The sequence below is a fragment of the Vicia villosa genome, linkage group LG1, assembly GCF_029867415.1.
Source record: "Vicia villosa cultivar HV-30 ecotype Madison, WI linkage group LG1, Vvil1.0, whole genome shotgun sequence".
In the NCBI taxonomy this organism is placed as follows: domain Eukaryota; kingdom Viridiplantae; phylum Streptophyta; class Magnoliopsida; order Fabales; family Fabaceae; genus Vicia; species Vicia villosa.
Window position 1 is genome coordinate 119122938 of NC_081180.1, and position 23450 is coordinate 119146387.

Here is a 23450-nt window from a genome sequence, read left to right on the forward strand (position 1 = left end):
ATTGCTGCTACAACCATTCCTGCTGTTCCTGTTGGTGCTACCCAGCAACGTATGCCTAATGGATATCCCTGGGGCATGCCTGAAGGTTATTTGTCTGTTCCTGAGATGACTCGTCCATTGACTCCTGTTATGGTTAACACATCTCCTATTGTTCATACTGGTCCTTTTGTCCCAGAGCCCATTTATGATGCTGCTCCAAGTGAAATTCAAGACAGAATGGATGGTTTCCAAGATCAGTTTGAAGAACTGCAGAAAGAAATGAAAGCCTTGTATGGGAAAGAACTGTTTGGAAAGAATGTGCATGATCTTTGCCTTGTTCCCAACGTGAAAGTACCTGCTAAGTTCAAATTACCTGAATTTGAGAAGTATAAGGGAAACTCCTGCCCTCAGGCACATTTGGTGATGTATGTAAGGAAGATGTCCACTCACACTGATGATCAACGTCTGTTGATCCATTATTTCCAAGACAGTTTGACTGGAGCTGCTTCTAAGTGGTATATGGGCCTTGATAGCACTCATACTCGCACTTTTAATGACTTAGCTGAAGCGTTTGTGAAGCAATACAAATATAATGTGGACATGGCTCCTGATAGGGATCAATTGCGAGCTATGATGCAGAAAGAGAAGGAATCTTTCAAGGAATATGCTCAGAGATGGCGTGAGGTTGTCGCCCAAGTGATTCCTCCAATGGAAGAAAAAGAGATGACTAAGATTTTCCTTAAGACTCTTGGTCCGTTTTACTATGAGAAGATGATTGCAAGTGCTCCTGTAGACTTCACCGAAATGGTGGGTATGGGTGTCAGGTTGGAAGAAGCTGTGCGAGAAGGTCGTCTGGTTCGGAATGACAATTCGTCTGGTGGTGCGAAGAAGTATGGTTCTTCATTCCAGAAGAAGAAGGAATCAGATGCTAATGCTGTTTCTCATGGGAGGAATAGTCGATTCAGAAATCAATCTCAACAAGTGGCGTCAGTAACTCCTGTTGTGAATTCAGTGCCTGTAGCTCCTGATAATCAACAATTCAGTGTCTGCATAATTGAATCTTGTTCATCAAAATTGATTCAGAAATCTCCATAGATTTGGTGTAATTCAAACACAATGGAGTAGATAATATTATAGAAACACATTTCTCCTTATGTGCAAATATATAGTAAGTCACATGAGATTGAAAATAAAATACAACTAACCTGGAACAATCATGAGTCAATGAATATTAATGACTTTATAACTTACAATATCATCCCAAATGGTTCATATAGATAAATTGAAGCCATTATAATAAAACAAAAGATTATAGTAATAGATCAACACAATTCAAAATGATATAATTTAATAATTAATAATAATTATAAATTTAAGAATGTAATATTTTGTGATAGAGATGAAATAAGTTCGTAATCATAGCATATAAATAAAATATCTCACTGTTTCAAAAATTGAAAATCACATCAATATTATTTTTGATGTAAATTATAAGAATATGTGATTTAAATTACTATATGATTCTCCCATTGATTAATTATTAAATATATAGATTTCACAAAATAATTCAAATTTCAGAAATTAAGAATGCAAATTTACATATTTATAAATTAAGAATTTTATATTTGGATTATTAAGAAATATTAAGAATTATTAATAAAAAATATTTGGATAATAATTATTATCATTTTATTCCATAAATACAACAAAATATCAAATATATTTATAATAGAATAAAATCTAGAATGTGATATTTGACATGATGGTAGATTGTTGTTTGATAATCTCTGCAGTGGAAAGACTATCCTCCAAAATAACTTCATAGCCATCTCCAAAGCTATCCATTCCTTGAGACAAAAGTTGCCAGAACATTGCACCTGCACAAGAACCTCCACTAGCAGCACTAGTATATATAGCATTGTATATTTTTTGAAAATAACTATCCCTTTTAGCTATGGTATATTCAGGTGATTCTCTTGAAGATTTCCCAAACTCTGCTAAAATAATTGGCTTTCCTAAAACAGTATCTGCATCCTTAAGATGGGCTTCTATCCATTTGTCAACAAATTCACTTTTCTCTTCCTCCGTTTTGTTTTCTAACCTATATATATTCATGATAAAACACTTTACACGATATAATAACTAAATTAATAAATAAAATTAAAAAATATTGGATTTAATTACCATCTATCATCGTATAAATGAAAGGTGGCAAAATCGATATCAGGAATTTGATTGTTCTCAATAAAATCAGTCCCAAAATTAATAGAAAGGGGATTGAGCTGCTGCTTTTCAGACCCATAGAACCCTTCATTTCCAATATGCAACAAATGATTGCTATCAATGGATTTCACATACGCTGCCATCTCAGTAACCCAATTCTACAAATTATAAAGTTTTGATATATCAATTAAAAAATAATAATAATAATAAATTCAAGCTCAAGTTAATAATAAAAATAAAAGAACCTGAATTGAATTTCCAGAAGAATCATTTGGGAAACGAGGCTCATTCATAAGCTCCCAAGAGAAAATAGTTTGGTCATCCTTATATAAAACCCCGTTTATGGTGTTATTTCTTGTTACCACAGCCTGCAAAAATCCATTCAATCAATTAGATGAACATGTGGATATTATTCTATTAAATAATTATGGTACGTAACAGACAAGCCGAAAATAATTATGGTACGTAACAGACAAGCCGAATTTGATCCTGATACTGATACAACCACACTGATAATAATTTGAAAAAAATAAATAAATAACATTTTATCACAGATGTCGGTGCAGGTGTTCGACCCTGACACAGACACGGACATGCATTTATTTCGAAGTGTCGGCGCTACATAGATACTTACCATAACATGATTTTTGTAGAATTCCTTAACAAGAGGGTCGGTAAAAAAGTCATCTTCATTTGTGATATTTTGACCACGTTCTCTTGCCCATTGGACATATTTCATTTTTCCTCCAAGATCTTTCCAATTATTCACAAAGCTTAGCATAAGTTTCACTCCAAATTTTCCTGCCTCTGATATCACAAAATCCAATCCCTACTTACACATGCAAACATTCAAAGTAAGCAATATAGTTCGAACGATAAGATAATGTTTTTTTTTTTATATCAAATCGAAGAAAAAAACCATTACCTCAAAGACAGTCTCATTATAAGAACCGGGAGAGATTTGTAGGGGATCAATATCTCCATCGTTAAATGCAATTGTTCTTCCTAAATTTAAACCATGTTTAGAAGCTTGTTCAAAAGCTGAAGTAACATTAGACCTAGTAGATGGGTTAGATGCCAAGATCATTAACCAATAGGCATTGAATCCGTTCACATAATGTGGCTTCCCATTAAGAATAAAATGGTTGCCTTTTGTTTGAACGAAACCATCACCAACGTTAGCACTTTGGCAATTCCCATGTTGTACAATAATACACACTATGAAATATGTCAAAACACAAATTTTATTTCTCATGCCTTACTTCTATCACAACAAATCACAAAAAATAATGTATGTGGTTGATTCTCAGATTCTCACTTAAGTATTAACTTAGTCTTTTATTATAAAAATATATTAACTTTTTAGGATCATTTGATTCTTTGATTTTCATTAAAACAATTAATATATTCATATTAATAACTATAGTTATTGTATCCAATAAATTGAAATTAATATAATTATATAGTAATTATTACATATCAAATATCATTTGTATCTTTAATTTCATTCGATTATCATTATAATAGAACAAATATAGTTAGATATTAACGTTTGTATTTATTTGGAAAGTGAATATCATTGAATTAAACAAAAACAATGAATACAAGGCGATTGCAAAAGGGATCAAGCCCACAAACCTCTAAGCAACAAAACAAACTGTAATTGGAGTCTACTTCATAAGTAAATTAGCTATGTGTGTCCTCATGTTGGATCTAGCCTAGTTTCTATGTAATACTCTCTCTGTCCCAAATTATAAGAGAAATTCTCTTTTTTGATTCATTGAATAATTAATGTATCTGGTCTATAAGCAGACCAGATACATTAATTATTCAATGAATCTAAAAAGTGAATTTCTCTTATAATTTGGGACGGAGGGAGTACTATCTATGATTCTATTTTCTTTAATTGTGTTCACTTTGGTCTTTCAATATACTTTCTCATTCCTATATCTTCAAAACTCATGTATAATTTCCGCAAAGGCCATTTTGAGCAGTGTAGCTTTCCAGTTCTTTCCTTTGCTTGCAGCCATAACCCACATAACTTCTTTCTTCAGTTTCCCGGGGTGTGATTGATATCAAGCCAATTAAGGACTTTCTGCCACACAAGGTGAAAACCATCACAAGTGCAAAATAGGTGATCTTGACTTTCTTGCTGCCTACAGAGTTCCCAAGTACCATCATTGAACAGGCCCAACTTTAGGATCTTTTTCTTGGTTGTTAATCTTTCATGGCACGCCAACCAAAGCATGAGAAGAGCCTATGGTCTAGCCATATTGTTGTAGAATAACTTCCTCCAATCAACCTTATACGTATTGCCTTTTAACTCCTCATAAATGCTTCTAGTATTGAACTTGTCGTTTTGTTGACATTGAGTCCATGCCTCCAAGATATACACCTCATCCCTAAGATTTAATGTAGCCTTTAGAATCCAATAACAATTGTCCTTCATAGAAACAATGGTGATAGTTTGGTTTTTTAAGTAATAAGTTTTGATCCATCTTGTCCATAGAGTATTAGTTTTGCCACTTATGTTCCACAAAATCTTGGAGAGACTAGCCTTGTTCCACTCCTTCAAGGAAATTAGGTTTAGGCCACCATAAGTCCTTGGTTCACATATACCTTTCCGGACTACACGGGATTTACGAGACACCTCACCTTTACCCTTCCAAAGAAGGATCTACTGATCTACACATTGCTTCAATCTTTATAATCTGCTTGGGCATATAGGAAGACATTGGAGCCAATAGTAAGTGATATCAAACCATAGTAACATAATTCGCTAGGTATATACTAATTCACTTGAGGTACAGATAGCTACTGTTTGCACGTGCACGCCACAGTAACTTTCTAAACCACCACTATTAATTAATTATTAAAAAATTAATTAGTGACCTCTTGTTCACTTTTGCATTGCAAGTAGAACATGATAGTTTGAGGAAAGCTGGTTGCAATGTCCTTTATTTATAATTATAATGGCTCTTAAAATTAACAATGTATCCGATGTGGGACTCAAAAATATAGCAATACATAGTTCCGGTGGAGAAAGGCGGTCTCGGATTTAGAAGGTTGGACCTTTTTAATAAAGCACTTCTTTTGAAATGGCATTGGAGGATTTATGGAGCATCTAAAGACTTATGGTATAGAATGCTCAAAGCGCGTTATGAAGATTATGAAGATGTGAATCTTAGTTTGAGTTGCGACAATCCGAGAGTTAAGAAGTGAAGAAAGACATCGGTGTGGTGGGCGGATTTAATCTTGTTGGGGAAAGATCTTCCGGAGAATTTTTTTACTAACCATTTTCTTTTTCAGGTTGGAGACGGGCACTCTATTTCATTTTGGAAATCCAATTGGTTGGAGGGCGGCTCTTTAAAGGATCGGTTCGCGAATCTTTTTAACTACTCTAAGTTGCAAGACGTTTCTATTGGCGCCATGGGAGGGTGGAGTAATGGGGAATGGCTTTGGGGAGATTTAGGCATCCCCATCGGGCATGCTCACAATCAACACACAGGAATGAATGAGGACATGGAACAAGCTTTTGCTCCAATTTCTGCTGTAGGGCATAATGCAGCCAGTAATTTTTCTGATTCTCCAGCAAGTAATGCCACGGCCCAGTTCGGAACCTCAGCCTCAGCCTCTGATTTCACGGCCAGCACTGCCACTGCACAGCCAGAGTTCAACGGCATGACTGTTCACACACATCAGCTCTAGAGCCTAGTTACTGCACTGACCGCGGCTGAGCTGACGGAGTCTAAATCAGACGTCGCTGTTTGGAAGTTGGTACCGGATGGAAATTACACGGTAGCATCTTGTTATCTTTCTCTTTGCAACACTTCTATTCCTTTTGGTCCGGTTAATCGGTTCGATTCGGCTTATAATGATATTTGGAAGGTTGATGTCCCATTGAAAGTGAGGTTTTTTGGTTGGAGATGCTTCCTCAATAAAGTTCCAACAAAGGACTCTCTTTGGCGCAAAGGTATCATTTCTAATACTTCGAATCTTGATTGTGTGTTCTGTGCCAATTACAATGAATCTATTCTTCACTTTTTCCTCTTTTGTTGGAATGTCGGGATTGTTTGGAGGGAAATTGCCGAGTGGATTGGTATACCCTTTAAGTTAGGAGTAGATTTAAAAGATAGTTTTTTGACTTGGAGTTCCTTTTGTCGTGCGAAGAGAGTCAAAAGTGGTAAAATTGGTACCGTTTGGTTAGCTACATTGTGGAGTCTTTGGTTGTGTAGGAACGACATTGTCTTCAACAACGGCTCTTGGAATTCGAGGGATGTCGTTTGGAGTTGTAAAGCGCTCGTTTGGAGGTGGTCGTTCATAGGGAAAATTACTCATTCCAATTATAACTTTTATGAGTTTAGCAATAACCCATTGTTTTACTTATGCTAGGTTCCAATCGGTTTGTAATTTCCTTATTCGGCCCTTTTGTGGGATGTAATCTCGAATATTGGTTGTTTTAATATAATCTCTTGCTTTAAAAAAAAAATAGCAATACATAGTGATTGACAAACAACTCAGTTATTTCACTATTTTTAGCATGTTTTCTATGTGAGATTAATAAACTGTATGTTCATCTCCTCCTTCCATTTTAAAATGACTAAATTATTTTTAATTAAACGTACTGATTATTATGTTTGAACGTACCACGAATCCAAATAGCGTATTGACTATGTATACCCCTTGCGTACCTAATTCTTTGAGACTTGTGTACCGCGTACCCGAATTCGTACCACGTACCGAAGCGAATTGCAAACCTGGTGACTATGTATCAAGCAATACACTCCTGATAAGCTGAAGACGACTTGCATAACTCAAGAGAGTATTGCTCCAATACTTGATCCTTTTAACCATTTTTTCAACAATCTCCAAGCAGTAGTGGTTAGATAGCTTCTTTGTTGTGAGGGGTATGCCAAGGTGCCTGAAAGGTAGTTTCCCTTCTCCATAGGAGGTGAGCTTCTGAATTTCTGTCTTGGTTTGATCATTAACCCCGCCATAATATGTTTTGCATTTTTGTGGGTTCACAACCAATTCAGTAGCTTTAGAGAACTCGTGAAATTTCTCCGTCATCAACTCCACAGATCTGGTGTATCCTCTTGAAAACAAGAGTAGGTCGTCCGCAAAATAAACATTAATGATTTTAAGCTTCTCACATTTGGAGTGGAAGTTAAAATCAGGAACCCACTGGAGTTTGTTTAAATTTCTTTGCAAGTATTCCATGATGATTACAAACAAAATAGGGGTTATTGGATCCCCCTGCCTCAAGCCTCTTTTAGCAACCAGTTTCTTGGAATGCACACCATTAATTCTAAGTCTATAAGTGACAGTTGTAAGTGCCAACATAATCCAACTAATGAATCTTCTAATGAAGCGTATTTCCTTAAAAATGGTATAAAGAGCCCTCATATCCATAATGTCGTACGCTTTCTAAATGTCCATTTGGGGCATGCATCTAGGAGTGCCTCCTTTCCTACAGTAGCGTTTAATGAGTTCATATGCCAGCAATATGTGGTCTTGAATTTTCTGACTAGGGACAAAAGTAGCTTGGTTTTTTCTTATAATATCTGGAACTGGAAGGACTTCACCCAATTTTTCAGCCATAATCTTTGCAATGATCTTGTAAATAGTGGAACAACAAGCAATAGGCATATAATCTCTAATTGTGCTTGCAACATTTTTTTGGGGATGAGGGTTACAAGGGACTCATTGATAGCTTTGTTCAGCTTACCTTTCTCAAAAAATTCCTGTATAGCTGTTATGAGGTCACTCTTGATAATGTTCCAGGTTGCTCTAAAAAATATTGAGCCATAGCCTCTGCCTGGGGCTTTTGAATCACCAATGCCCTTTAGGGCCTTCTCAATCTTTGTTTCAATGACAGGCTTGATCAGATTCTTTCTTTGTTCCATATTGATTTGGGTGCCATTTCTCAGAGCATCAATATCCACCCCATTCAGATTCATGTTAGCTGTCCATTAGTTTGCCATAGAAATCCAATATCTCCTTCTCAATGTCTTCAAAACTGTTGAGTATGGTACCAACCTCAGTGCAGAGTTATTTGATATTGGTCGGATGGTTTTGCTCTTCAAGGCTGCATATGGGAAAAAGAGTTGTTGTCATCTCCAAGTCTCAACAAATTTAAAATTTAAAGTAACGATTTATTTAAATCGAATAAAAAACAAGTGAAAAGTGACAGTAATGTAAAATAGGAATTGTCAAAAAAAATTATAAATTATAAATTTGTTCAATTAAATTAAATATTCTTGTCACTTAAGTTAAATTTCAAGCTAACGATTTAACGAAATATCGATTTTAGTAGATTTAATGTAAAATTTATTTTTTTTTTGAAATAAAAGTCTTTTAATTTAAGCTATATACTATTTTTTTTATCACAAACGTAATTTTATTTTTAGCATTTCATCTTACATTCTTGAGAATTTTATATTATATCTACTAAACTCGTAATTGTAATAAGGAGCTTGAAATTTAACTTCGGTGACAATAATATTTAATTAAATCGGACAAGTTTTAATTTATTATTTTTTGTGACAAATTTTTTTTTTAGTTACGGTCATTTTTCTCTTTTTTATTTTTTTAATTTAGATTTTTTCTTAAATAGTTTCAATCGTTATATTAGGGATTCTCTTAAAAAAAGTAATTTAAATTAAAATTTGTGTTAGACATTATATTTGTTCTTTTTATAGGAAAAACATTTTTTGTATAAAAAATAATTAAATAGCTTTGTGAAATCTATTTTAGGAAGTATATCTGATTGAAATTATAAAATTAAAAAAGATATAGACCCGTTTATTTTTGACTTTTTTAAAAATAATTTTTATAATGTAATATAATTTTGTGTAAAAATAATTTAAATTTTTTTTAATAAAAATTTCAAATGAAAATTTGGTTTAAATAGATATTCTTACCATGTTATTTTAGGTATTTTATCATTTTATTAAAACTATTTTTAGAGATCAAAATTTTAAAAAATCACTTAAATTTAAAGGTATTTCAAATAACTTTTTATAAAAATATTTTTTGAGATATAATTTTTTCGAAAAAATTACGATTATGACTATGTTTTAGTCTTCAATAATGTATGTTTATGTTATAGAATATCAAAATTAGTCTTCCAATTTAGAAAAATAGAATTAAAAAAACTTAAATATTTTAAAAATTAATATTATATTATTAAATCCATTTTTAAAAATATAAAAAAAAAATCTATTTTTTAAAAGCAAAAACAAAGAGACCCATAGATACTTTTGAATTAACGACTAAATGAGACCTTTGGATTAAAATGAAATTTAATGATAAGATTTGGAGCAAGTCCATTAACTTATTATTAGAGTAAAAATATCTGATTTAATTTTTTTGATGTAAAATTGATGAACACTTTTTACAAAAACCATGATTTTGTGTTTTAATTTATCTTTTTCATTCTATACATATATTCTCACTATTCTCTTTTATAAATAAATTTTAACTTCTAGATTCACTTAATATAAATAATGTTAGACTATCTATAAATAAAATACATCAATAGTTCAATGAATTTAAAAGTTAAAATTTTCTTATAAAATAAAATATTTTAGTCTGTTACCTAGTTTGTTTAATTATTTACAAAATTATTTATTGTCTATGGTCAAAATTTATAAGCAAATTTTCTTAATATATATGGTCAAATATTTTCTTATTGTTTATGGTCAAATTTGCTTTAACTTATTATGTATGGTCAAAATGTAAAGCAAATTTATACAACTTTCTTCAAGTATATGTAACTGAGAATTTGAGATTAAGTTACACACATTTTTTTTCGATTGTGATTTTGTGATTCAGAATAGAGGCATGGGATACCAAATTTTCGTATTGACATATTTCTTAGTGTCTTTTATTGTTCAACATGGGAATTGCCAAAGAGCTAATGTTGATGCGAGTTTTGTTCAAAGAGAAGGCACCCATTTTGTTTTAAATGGGAAGCCACATTATGTGAACGGATTTAACGCCTATTGGTTTATCATTATGGCATCTGACCCATCTACTAGGCCTAAAGTCACTTCAGCTTTTGAACAAGCTTCTAAACATGGTTTAAATTTAGGAAGAGCATTTGCTTTCAATGAAGGAGATTATAAACCCCTTCAAGTCTCTCCTGGTTCTTATGACGAAAATGTTTTCAAGGTAATTTTCTTAATGTGTAGACTAAATAGTAATCACTACACAATAGTGAGATTTAGGGTTCGACTTGGTATTAACCTCCAACCTAATAATATTAGTTTTGTCGGTTAAACTAAGATTTGCGTTTTATTTTAATTTGGCGAAAAAATTCAACCAAATTATTTTCATTGAATATTTGCATGTGGATGTAGGGATTGGATTTTGTAATATCTGAGGCAAGAAAATTTGGAGTGAAACTTATACTAGGTTTTGTGAATAATTGGAAAGCACTTGGAGGCAAAAGTAAATATGTTGAATGGGCAAGAGAACGTGGTCAAAATATCACAAATGAAGATGACTTTTTTACACACCCTGTTGTTAAGCAATACTACAAAAATCATATTAAGGTACACTTTTAATTTACTTGATTGTTCAAAATAATTTCATATGTTCATCAACTTAACCAAAAATATTTGAATTGATTATTGCAGACTGTGCTAACAAGAAAGAACACCATAAATGGACTTTTATACAAGGATGATCCAACGATATTCTCTTGGGAGCTTATTAATGAACCTCGTGTAAATCAAACAGGAAAATCAATTCAGGTCCTTTTATTTTTATTTTTTAAAAATTATAAGTTTATGTTTTATTATTTTTAAATTCATATATCCAAACTTAAAATTACTCATTATCATTGAAATCAAATTATTGCAGAATTGGGTTAGTGAGATGGCAAAATATGTAAAATCCATTGATAGCAATCATTTGCTGGAAATAGGGCTTGAAGGATTATATGGTGAATCAAAGCAGCAGTTAAATCCCTATTCAATGCTAGTCGGAACCGATTTTATTTCCAACAATCAAATTCCGGAAATTGATTTTTCTACCATTCATGCATACCAAGAATATTGGTAAAACCCTAAATTCATCATTTTATTTGATTAAAATAATCATTTTTTTAACATTTTGCAAAAAAATTTACCTCTTGTTTTGTAAATGAATTTGATTAAAATCGAGTTATTATGGATAATGCAGGTTAAATAAATCAAACCAGAGTGCAGCTATTGACAAATGGATAGAAGATCATATTCAGGATGCAAATACTATTTTGCAAAAGCCAATTATTGTAACGGAGTTTGGAATGTCTTCAAAGACAGCTGGATATAGCATAGATGCTAGGGATGCTCACTATAAGGAAATATACAGTATTATATCTACAAGTGCTACTAGTGGAGGCTCTTGTGCAGGTGCAATGTTCTGGCAACTTCTAGCTCAAGGAATTGAAAGTTATGGAGATGGTTTTGAAGTTATTTTGGAGAATAGTCCTTCAACTGCAAAGATCATCAAGGAACAATCTACCAAGATGTCAAATATCAAGTTATAGAATTGCAAAAAGACCATTCTCAGCCTATCCATTTTTCTTAACCATAAAAATTGTGCATGATAGATACCATATCATTTCTATCATAGAAAATAATACTTTATATAACAGAAAAATATATTTAAATCAATAAATAGTCCTTCTCCTCTTGTGTTGTGAAAATAATACTTTATACACTACAACGGTCAAGAGCTACTAAAGTGCTTTTTTTAGGCTACTAAAGCGCTTAAAAGCGCTGTCAAAGCCAGCGCTGCCGTAGGTAACGACAGCACTTTTGAAAGCGCTTTTGTAGCCCCTCCTATAGCAGCGCTTTTAGCCAAAAAAGCGCTCTCGTATCCCCCCTATAGCAGCACTTTTTCCAGAAAGCGCTCTTGTACCCCCCTATAGCAGCGCTTTTTCAAGAAGCGCTTTCGTAGGTTGCGCATTTTTTTATTTTTTGTTTTTTTTAATCTTAGACAGCGCTTTTAGTTAGAAAGTGCTTTCGTAGGTGGGCCTTAAGAGCGTTTTTAAAAGCGTTGTCGTTGCTAAACGCAGTATTTTAAAGTGCAACCTATAATTTAAGCCTCCCAATTCGACCTGTAATTTATTTTCAACCTGTAATATTTTCGACTTGTAACATATTTTCAACCTGTAATATTTTCAACCATATGTAGGACAATATAATACCATTATATACCATGGATAAAATATCATTATATATATATACCATGGATAAAATGCCATTATATACCAAAATAAAATATATATACCATGGATAAAATACCATTATATACCAAAATAAAAGATATACACCATTAATATAAGCCCGAAATTCGTGTTCTCTGCATAATCACATGTTTACTAACAGATACATATATAACTAAATCATCAACAAAATATAAGCCCGAAATTCTCAAAATCTGCCGAGCGCACAGTCCTGGTCCTGCAAAGTATGAACATAACAATACGGTCAATTAAAATAGTCCCCACAAAGTTTCAAAATAGTCCCCACAACACACTGTAATGTATTCATAAAACTTTTCACACAATATTGTATTCATACCTATATGAATAGTCGCTGAATATAAAAGTGACACAATTCCTCTTTGATTTCTTCCAACTTAAGTTTCGTGTAAGAAGCAGCATAGAAGTCATCAAAGTACTACATAATAAAAACATAATATGCATGATTTAGTTAAATGTAATAAATTATAAGAAATTATCCTAAGTTATAAATCCATACTGTGATTGGAATCTCTAATTGATTCGTTTGAAGGATTTCTTTCATAAACCTCAAAACAAAGTATCTGCAATCTGTACTGTTTCGCTGTTGCAGACACTACATAGAAAAACAAATAAGATTTTTTAGTTGTCTTGTTTTATCAAGTAGCATAACTATTAATAGCAAAATTGTAAAAATTAATGTACCTGCACTTTGATCCAAGTAATGTTGTTTGATTTAGTCCGGGATACTTGTGCGTCTCTTTGACTACGGAACACTTGTATTGATCTAACAAAAATATAAAAGCATATATTTAGATCAATCTCACAAATAATTAAATATATAAGTATACACGAATATTTAGAACGATCTCACTTACGTATCAATCGTTGACTTCATGGCCGGATAATTTGTCCACTCACCATCTACCGAATTCAGAAAATATACCACTTCTTTTATAGGGTTGATAGCAAGCAACAACCAGTGTGCTCTATAAATTAAAACAATAGTTTATATGAAAGATTTGCTACGCAAAAGAAACAAAGATTAGATGAACCAAGAATGAAAAACTAACCCCACTGGTCGGGTATTATACGCCCAAAGAAACAGGCTTTTTGTACTGCCAGACCTCATGAATCTATCGACTAAGCGTTGTCTAACTGAATCCGGTTCCGTAGCAATTGTCTGTCCGCTGCAATGGGCGGAAGACACGAAACGGAATCTGTTTGACAATTCAGTCCCGCGCAACCATTTGTCATACAACAACCTTAAATAAAAACATAATAAACATTAGACTATTTTCATTGAAATGAGTAAATAAATTGTTAAACTAATTAAATAATATATTTAGATCAATCTCACAACTAATTAAATAATAATTCGGATTACCGCATGTATGAGTGAACATTACTGACGCCTAATTGGTCTTGCGTAAAAATCTCTTTCATTTCTTCTAGTCCAACATGCACGGGGAATTCAATACCAAAGACTGCTTCATCCATAGCAATTTCACGGAGACAACCGTCTGTACGATGTTCGGCATTTCCATTGAATGCTTTTCTCCATCCACGGTAGTGATGATTAGAATTTAAGAATCTACGATGGCCGAGAAAGACATTCTTCTGACAAAGATCCAATCGTGTCGTATCGGTTTCATCTTCACAAACAGGACACGCTTTTTGACCTTTATTGCTGTACCCGAATAGATTTCTGTAAGCTGGAAAATCATTAATTGTTCCAAACAACATCGCCCTCAAGTTGAAACTTTCTTTCCTATACCCATCGTAAACCTCCACACCGTTCTCCCACAAAAACTTTAAATCTTCGATTAAGGGTGCCAAGTATACGTCTATGTCATTCCCTGGTTGTTTAGGCCCAGAAATTAGCATAGATAACATCATGTACTTACGCTTCATACATAGCCACGGAGGTTGTAACACCCCATTTTCTACCCGACATTTATATTAAAAATCAGAGTGCTAAAATTTTCAAACATAAAATAGGATGTCACATTTCAACATAAAACAACAAAGCAACCTGTATTTCTTTTAATATGATACATAGCATTCGGCTGAACAACTCACAACATATTTATTCATAGGAACATAACAACCTTTTTAATATTAAAACCACAGAATTACAACTTCCAACTTATAGATCAGTTAGCAACTTTATTCAACTAAAACATCGTTCAATTTATAATTATTCAACAATTAGTAATAACAGCAACTTAGAAACAACACATAAACATCTCCCGAGTGCTACGTATCAGAGCAAGACCAACTCGAACTAACAGTAACTAAGGACTTCATAAAGTTACTTCACTTCCACAGCTATTCTTGAGTACCTGCTCAATTACCCATAATAGGTAACATCATTACAGAAGGGGTGAGATATCCAACAATATAAGCAAGCGTATGATAAATAATATATTAAGATTAGATCATACAATATCATCACTTCATACTTATTCAAACAACAGTTATAATAACAAATAACAACAACGGTTATAATAATTATTTACCAACAACAATTAACAATATTCAGTAACAAGTATAACAACAATTAGCAATAACAACTATAGCAATAGTTATAATAATTATTTCACAATTTAAATCATCATAACTTAATAACAACAACCACTTATAACAACAACAACTTACAATAACGACAATTTATATCAACAACACCAACAACGTAATAACAACAACAACAACGAAACAACAACAACAACTTCAAATGCGACTCAATTGTGCAAATGCATGTGGTACCATTTGGAGTAAAACTCCCAACTTAAACATATGCCAGGTTATCGAGGCATTTCAACAAGGCGTAAGCCTTCAACGTGGTGCCATTAAGGCCAAGGCATAAGCCTTCAACTTTTCAACGTGATGCCATCAAGGCCAACTTAAACAATGCAAATGTATGCATGCAACAACAACCACAACGTCACAACACAATAATGCAACAACCACAAACAACTTAATCAACCTTGGTCATAAGACCTGCAACTTAATCAACGCATTATCAATAACTTAAACAACATTGGTCATAAGACCTGCAACTTAATCAACGTATCAACAACAACCAGAACGGCAGCAACGAAAACAACAACTTAAACATGCATCAATTGCATCAACTTAATCATTACAAAACAACCCCTAAACATCTAGGTACTAATTCTTCAATTCTACTATTCGTTAATTATATTATTAAATCCAATTATGCTACTAATTCAGTCTGCTACATATATTATCGTTATTACTACTGCTATTTCTTCTTCACACTAATTCCATCTTTATACAAAATCCATTAACTACATATCTCATCACTAAGAATCATCATTATAATTTCTACTAATTAAATTAATCAATTCCAACGGTATAATATTCTAATTAATTTAAACCAATTTCTTCACTAATAATAATTATAATTCTTCTCAAGTTAATCCTACTAAGGCTTGATCCCAACAACCAACATAAAACATCAACAGCCAGAAATCAAACCATATTTCTAACACTTGTATAGCACGCGCCGCGAACCTCTCTTTGCGCCGCGAACACCACAGAAACCTTCAGTTTGCGCCGCGTCCAAACCTTGGCACTTACCTGCGCTGACAGCATCTTCCAACAAAATTAAAACTCAATTTTCTTCCTTCGATTCCAGTACAATTCAATTTCGACCATCACAGGAACATAGCAATATTATAGTTATACTCCACCAACATCTAGCAATTTTCTACAACTAATTCCTCAATAATAATAATTATAAACCCTAGGTTAATTTCCCGCAATCATTGATTGAACTTTTATAACCTTATTCACCAACGTCAATCAATTTCAACATTCAACAATACAATCACAACACACAAAATAGAGGCAATCATACAACCATAACCCCCACATATCATTCATCATAATCCCGTTTATAGAGTTAGAACCCCACCCTTACCTTGGATATGAGATTGCTTTACTCTCCCGGTTGCCATAGCTTATGCCGCCGCTTCCAACTTTTCTCCGAAAATCTTTTCTAACAACGTGCATAGACGCACCAAAAACCTGTTCGGAAATCGCTTTGTCAGACGAACTTAAAATCATCAAAATGAAAATCGCTCCGGTCAGAAGTTACCTCTACGAGTCTGGAACGTTGTGTCCAAGAACCACGACGATCCAACGGTTGGATTGGGAGAAACGTCCGTTTTACTAAGGTGTCTCACTGCAGAAACTTGCTGCGAAAATTGGACTTCCTCTAGCTTTTCTCTTCCGCCATGACTCTCTTCTTCACCTCTCCTCTTTCTCCAACTTTTCTTCTTTCTCCACGTCTACTGAGACCTAACTTCTCTTCTTATTTCCTTTATTTTATTATAATTATTATTATAATTATAATCTTCATTTGGGCTTACTAATTAACACCCCCATGATTACTATCACCAACGCAACGTCTAAGCCCACTTAAATAAAACACTCTCATAATCCATAATATTAATTCTATTATTATTTCTCTCCACCAAATTGACTAACTACCGACTATAAAATAAATCGTCCGAACCACCAACCCAACATATTCAATATCATTCTCTATGGCTTAAATCAACTTAAATTAATAATAGTCCATTATAGTAATATTATCTCTAATATTATTCTCCGATTAAACCGACTAATTTCTTGATCATTAATTTATCCGCCCAGCACAACGTATAAATTCGAATTACGCCTCTTATAATAATATCAATAATTCTAACTTCGACTAATTCCAACAAATAATTTCCTTATACAATTTAATTAAATAAATAATTAAATTCCGGGTGTTACAACTCTCTCCCACTTAGAATATTTTCGTCCTCGAAAATTCTATCCACCAACTCCTACCTCAACTTCATTCCACATCATCATTTGTCAGGTCACTCCCATAATAACCTCAAAGTAACCAATTTAATCAACTTCGTGATATCTCAGGATATCACTCGCCACCTACGGTAACCAACAACAACATTACTGCAAAAACGACTAAATTATTATAATACTAATTTGACAACATAACTTGACCGATAACCACTCAACTCATCATTGACCAATGACTTACAAGAAATCCTATTTCAATCAGCACTATTTACAAGAAAACACAACACTTTGGCACATCACACTTCAGCTGCGCAACTCTGATCATCCATCTTAATTCACCGTCCTCATTAGAGTTTCTATCAACTTATAATTTACAAGCTTTACCCGAGCCTCAATTTTTTTCCTCAACATTAAACGCTTTCTACATCATCGAGATAGTAAAATAAGTCTATAACATCCAATACAATTCCATCTAATATCAACAAGAGATTAAGAGTGATCAAGTCCTTAATTTGTCAATAAATATCCGACAATCGTAATGGAGTATAACCATTATTACAAACTACAAAATGTTCATTCAGAAATTGCACTCACACCACCAAAAGCATCATAGTTCAACATCTGCAAAACCATCTGAATCCGCTAATACCGACGTCTTACAACTTCATACTACCACACGCCTTGTGATACTATCAGAACAAAATTCCCTTGTGCTATCATCATCAGCACTCCTCATTTTTGAAGTTATGCTCTTCGTACTTCTAACAACTGCAACAACTCTTATAATTACTTACTAACAATCCATAACAAGATCTATAATAATCCTACACTTAATCATTGTCCCTTCGTCAACAGTTTACACGATATCTACTCAAACAGACAATTTCATTTCTTTCCAACATAATCCTGCCACCAATAAATTTGTTACAGATGCTGCCACTATTTTTATAAGAAAATTCATGTCGTTAGCTTTCCAACGCTTCAAACGGAACTCAAATCGGACGTCTAGAACTCCAGTTATGAATTTTCGAAGTTTCACAACGATTCAGAAATTTTCCTGCGTTTTGCTTACGGAAATTTCACTCAAAAACTCATTCTCTTCAACTTAATCACTTTCCAGACAGTCCTTAACATAACTCCTCGCTCCCAAACTTTTTATAACTCGAGAGCCAATTCTTTCGGTGAACTTCAGTTTCCGAAACACCAAGATAACAATCCTCTCTGCAACTTCCAACTAAAACACATCTGAGAAGCAACGCTTCTCCCCCAGTTTCCTCAAACTAATACCTGCAACAACCAGAAAACAACAAGTACTGACAGTGTTTCACACACTTGTCGCGTACAGAGGAATAAATAACATTAGACGACTCTGGCCGGACAGACCGACCTGCTCTGATACCACTAATGTAACACCCCATTTTCTACCCGACATTTATATTAAAAATCAGAGTGCTAAAATTTTCAAACATAAAATAGGATGTCACATTTCAACATAAAACAACAAAGCAACCTGTATTTCTTTTAATATGATACATAGCATTCGGCTGAACAACTCACAACATATTTATTCATAGGAACATAACAACCTTTTTAATATTAAAACCACAGAATTACAACTTCCAACTTATAGATCAGTTAGCAACTTTATTCAACTAAAACATCGTTCAATTTATAATTATTCAACAATTAGTAATAACAGCAACTTAGAAACAACACATAAACATCTCCCGAGTGCTACGTATCAGAGCAAGACCAACTCGAACTAACAGTAACTAAGGACTTCATAAAGTTACTTCACTTCCACAGCTATTCTTGAGTACCTGCTCAATTACCCATAATAGGTAACATCATTACAGAAGGGGTGAGATATCCAACAATATAAGCAATCGTATGATAAATAATATATTAAGATTAGATCATACAATATCATCACTTCATACTTATTCAAACAACAGTTATAATAACAAATAACAACAACGGTTATAATAATTATTTACCAACAACAATTAACAATATTCAGTAACAAGTATAACAACAATTAGCAATAACAACTATAGCAATAGTTATAATAATTATTTCACAATTTAAATCATCATAACTTAATAACAACAACCACTTATAACAACAACAACTTACAATAACGACAATTTATATCAACAACACCAACAACGTAATAACAACAACAACAACGAAACAACAACAACAACTTCAAATGCGACTCAATTGTGCAAATGCATGTGGTACCATTTGGAGTAAAACTCCCAACTTAAACATATGCCAGGTTATCGAGGCATTTCAACAAGGCGTAAGCCTTCAACGTGGTGCCATTAAGGCCAAGGCATAAGCCTTCAACTTTTCAACGTGATGCCATCAAGGCCAACTTAAACAATGCAAATGTATGCATGCAACAACAACCACAACGTCACAACACAATAATGCAACAACCACAAACAACTTAATCAACCTTGGTCATAAGACCTGCAACTTAATCAACGCATTATCAATAACTTAAACAACATTGGTCATAAGACCTGCAACTTAATCAACGTATCAACAACAACCAGAACGGCAGCAACGAAAACAACAACTTAAACATGCATCAATTGCATCAACTTAATCATTACAAAACAACCCCTAAACATCTAGGTACTAATTCTTCAATTCTACTATTCGTTAATTATATTATTAAATCCAATTATGCTACTAATTCAGCCTGCTACATATATTATCGTTATTACTACTGCTATTTCTTCTTCACACTAATTCCATCTTTATACAAAATCCATTAACTACATATCTCATCACTAAGAATCATCACTATAATTTCTACTAATTATATTAATCAATTCCAACGGTATAATATTCTAATTAATTTAAACCAATTTCTTCACTAATAATAATTATAATTCTTCTCAAGTTAATCCTACTAAGGCTTGATCCCAACAACCAACATAAAACATCAACAGCCAAAAATCAAAACATATTTCTAACACTCGTATAGCACGCGCCGCGAACCTCTCTTTGCGCCGCGAACACCACAGAAACCTTCAGTTTGCGCCGCGTCCAAACCTTGGCACTTACCTGCGCTGACAGCATCTTCCAACAAAATTAAAACTCAATTTTCTTCCTTCGATTCCAGTACAATTCAATTTCGACCATCACAGGAACATAGCAATATTATAGTTATACTCCACCAACATCTAGCAATTTTCTATAACTAATTCCTCAATAATAATAATTATAAACCCTAGGTTAATTTCCCGCAATCATTGATTGAACTTTTATAACCTTATTCACCAACGTCAATCAATTTCAACATTCAACAATACAATCACAACACACAAAATAGAGGCAATCATACAACCATAACCCCCACATATCATTCATCATAATCCCGTTTATAGAGTTAGAACCCCACCCTTACCTTGGATATGAGATTGCTTTACTCTCCCGGTTGTCATAGCTTATGCCGCCGCTTCCAACTATTCTTCGAAAATCTTTTCTAACAACGTGCATAGACGCACCAAAAACCTGTTCGGAAATCGCTTTGTCAGACGAACTTAAAAACTTCAAAATGAAAATCCCTCCGGTCAGAAGTTACCTCTACGAGTCTGGAACGTTGTGTCTAAGAACCACGACGATCCAACGGTTGGATTGGGAGAAACGTCCGTTTTACTAAGGTGTCTCACTGCAGAAACTTGCTGCTAAAATTGGACTTCCTCTAGCTTTTCTCTTCCGCCATGGCTCTCTTCTTCACCTCTCCTCTTTCTCCAACTTTTCTTCTTTCTCCACGTCTACTGAGACCTAACTTCTCTTCTTATTTCCTTTATTTTATTATAATTATTATTATAATTATAATCTTCATTTGGGCTTACTAATTAACACCTCCATGATTACTATCACCAACGCAACGTCTAAGCTCACTTAAATAAAACACTCTCATAATCCATAATATTAATTCTATTATTATTTCTCTCCACCAAATTGACTAACTACCGACTATAAAATAAATCGTCCGAACCACCAACCCAACATATTCAATATCATTCTCTATGGCTTAAATCAACTTAAATTAATAATAGTCCATTAGAGTAATATTATCTCTAATATTATTCTCCGATTAAACCGACTAATTTCTCGATCATTAATTTATCCGCCCAGCACAACGTATAAATTCGAATTACGCCTCTTATAATAATATCAATAATTCTAACTTCGACTAATTCCAACAAATAATTTCCTTATACAATTTAATTAAATAAATAATTAAATTCCGGGTGTTACAGAGGTAGGTTCTAAATCATAAGAATCACAGGCCATGTGCTATGCGAGATACTTTGAATACCATGCGGGTTCATTCCATCAGTAGACAATGACAAGCGAAGGTTTCTTGCTTTTTTCCAAATTCAGGATAATCAGTATCAACATTCATCCACTATGGTGAGTCTGCCGGATGTCGCAACTTTCCATCAATAATTCTTTCATCTGCATGCCAAGTCAAGTGTCTTGAATCGGTTTCACTACGATACATGCGTCCAAATCTTGGAATTATAGGAAAATACCATAAGACTTTGGCCGGAGACAACTTTTTCTTATATCGAGGGGCACCGCATTTAGGACACTCATTCAACGCTGCATACTCGTTTCGAAACAAAACGCAATCGTTTGGACATGCATGTATCTTATCATAGCTCATGCCAATAGAGGACAACATCTTTTTGGCCTCATACGTTCGATTGGGAAGAACATTATCATCTGGTAGCATATCTTTCATAAGGGCTAATAACTCTGTGAAACTTTTATCAGACCATCCATTGTCCGCCTTTAAGTTGTACAACTTTAACACCGCAGACAATCTTGTGAATTTTGTACAACCATCATACAACGGTTTCTCTGCATCGCTTACCAACCTCTCGAACATTTTGGGACAATCCTCAAGATCTTCTTCAAGCGCTTCTGCAATCTCTTCGACTCGATCATAATCATATGTGTCTGTGCAATCGTCGTTTGAAGCATACTTCATATTACACCTCGACTCAACATTCCCGTTACTTTTCTCACCATGCATTGTCCAACATGTATAACCTCTATCAATTCCAAACCGTAGTAAATGCGATGCCAACTTATTCCCGTCAACCTTACCCCCATAACAGCAACCCAAGCAAGGACACGCCATTCGAATCGGGTCTTCGGTGTGCGCAATCGCAAACTTAACGAATTCCCATACCCCTTTCTCGTACTCTTTCGACAATCGGTTTGAATTCATCCATATTTTATCCATGTCTTAATTAAGCTAAACAAATGCTTTTGCTTCTTGGTTTCTCTATCAGGTACTAAGGAATTCTGTCAAGATAAGAAATAGCTATCATCATTATGTCTTGATCAGAATACCTAATGAGATCCTATAAAGTGTGAATAATAGAAATAAATCTTGTCAAACCACTCAAGTCTTGAAATAGAATGTTATGCAACTATAGTACAAAAATATACTACTGTGAATAAGCAACACTTAAGCAATACCTAATGAGATCCTATAGCTTTCATATTGGTTAAGTTGGTAGTTAGCTAAAGATAGGAAGTTACAGTTGTCTCGATTGTTTGAGTCTCTAAAAGAAGACAGTACCTTATTTCAGCCTACCCCCGATTTCTTGAAGAAGACATTACCTTATTTCAAGGTAATATAAGTCCACAAACCAAAAAACTGATTGAGAGACACTAAATTGAAATTAAATAGAACCATAAACAATAAACTATAAGCAGAAAACAACAAACTATAAGCAAGAAGAAAGGGCTAGTAACCTGAGTTGGACTTGATGTGGGAGACGGGTAGGTTTGAATCGGCGTTGTACAAGTAGAAACCAGAGGCTTCAAAGTAACTGTAAAATTAAACACACACGATGTATTTAAATACACCACTACTAACACAATATCAAAAAAAAACCCAATCTAGAACTCAATTATTTAAAATGATATGAAATCAATTATCAATTAGCTAGTAACTACAAACACCCGAATTTACAAAACCGAAATGCTCAAATATGTTCTAGACTCAATTAGCTAGAACTCGATTTTTGAAAAATGCAGTAAGTAGTTCATATGTTCTACATTTTTCGAATTTACAAAACCGAAATGCTCAAATATTTGGTTCTAGAAAAGTATGCTTAAAATGATT

At 33.6% G+C, this 23450-nt stretch overlaps 3 protein-coding genes across 3 annotated transcripts; 1 reads left to right on the top strand and 2 right to left on the bottom strand.

Moving 5' to 3' along the window:
- Nucleotides 1–1719: 1719 nt before the first annotated feature.
- On the bottom strand, nucleotides 1720–3457 carry LOC131652649 (mannan endo-1,4-beta-mannosidase 4-like). Its single transcript, XM_058922582.1, has 5 exons — nucleotides 3128–3457; nucleotides 2837–3031; nucleotides 2448–2570; nucleotides 2164–2360; nucleotides 1720–2080 (listed from the first exon to the last, which is right to left on the bottom strand). The coding sequence occupies exons 1-5, from the start codon at nucleotides 3455–3457 to the stop codon at nucleotides 1720–1722; spliced, it is 1206 nt and encodes a 401-aa protein (XP_058778565.1).
- A 4172-nt stretch (nucleotides 3458–7629) lies between these two features.
- LOC131652662 (uncharacterized) lies at nucleotides 7630–8162 on the bottom strand. Its single transcript, XM_058922603.1, has 2 exons — nucleotides 7899–8162; nucleotides 7630–7818 (listed from the first exon to the last, which is right to left on the bottom strand). Exons 1-2 carry the CDS (start codon nucleotides 8160–8162, stop codon nucleotides 7630–7632), a joined length of 453 nt encoding a protein of 150 aa, XP_058778586.1.
- Nucleotides 8163–10024: 1862 nt separating this feature from the next.
- On the top strand, nucleotides 10025–11882 carry LOC131615572 (mannan endo-1,4-beta-mannosidase 4-like). The gene is made up of 5 exons (XM_058886746.1): nucleotides 10025–10377; nucleotides 10566–10760; nucleotides 10845–10961; nucleotides 11071–11267; nucleotides 11392–11882. The coding sequence occupies exons 1-5, from the start codon at nucleotides 10048–10050 to the stop codon at nucleotides 11738–11740; spliced, it is 1188 nt and encodes a 395-aa protein (XP_058742729.1). The 5' UTR covers nucleotides 10025–10047; the 3' UTR covers nucleotides 11741–11882.
- Nucleotides 11883–23450: the final 11568 nt, after the last annotated feature.

Coding starts and splice junctions, on each gene's coding strand:
- LOC131652649 (XM_058922582.1), bottom strand. CDS start 3,457: ATGAGAAATAAAATTTGTGTTTTGACATATTTCATAGTGTGTATTATT. Junction 3,032..3,127: donor ATAATGAGACTGTCTTTGAG/GTAATGGTTTTT, acceptor ATGTGTAAGTAG/GGATTGGATTTTGTGATATC. Junction 2,571..2,836: donor TCTACAAAAATCATGTTATG/GTAAGTATCTAT, acceptor GGATTTTTGCAG/GCTGTGGTAACAAGAAATAA.
- LOC131652662 (XM_058922603.1), bottom strand. CDS start 8,162: ATGAATCTGAATGGGGTGGATATTGATGCTCTGAGAAATGGCACCCAA. Junction 7,819..7,898: donor AAGCTATCAATGAGTCCCTT/GTAACCCTCATC, acceptor ACTATTTACAAG/ATCATTGCAAAGATTATGGC.
- LOC131615572 (XM_058886746.1), top strand. CDS start 10,048: ATGGGATACCAAATTTTCGTATTGACATATTTCTTAGTGTCTTTTATT. Junction 10,378..10,565: donor ATGACGAAAATGTTTTCAAG/GTAATTTTCTTA, acceptor ATGTGGATGTAG/GGATTGGATTTTGTAATATC. Junction 11,268..11,391: donor CATGCATACCAAGAATATTG/GTAAAACCCTAA, acceptor TGGATAATGCAG/GTTAAATAAATCAAACCAGA.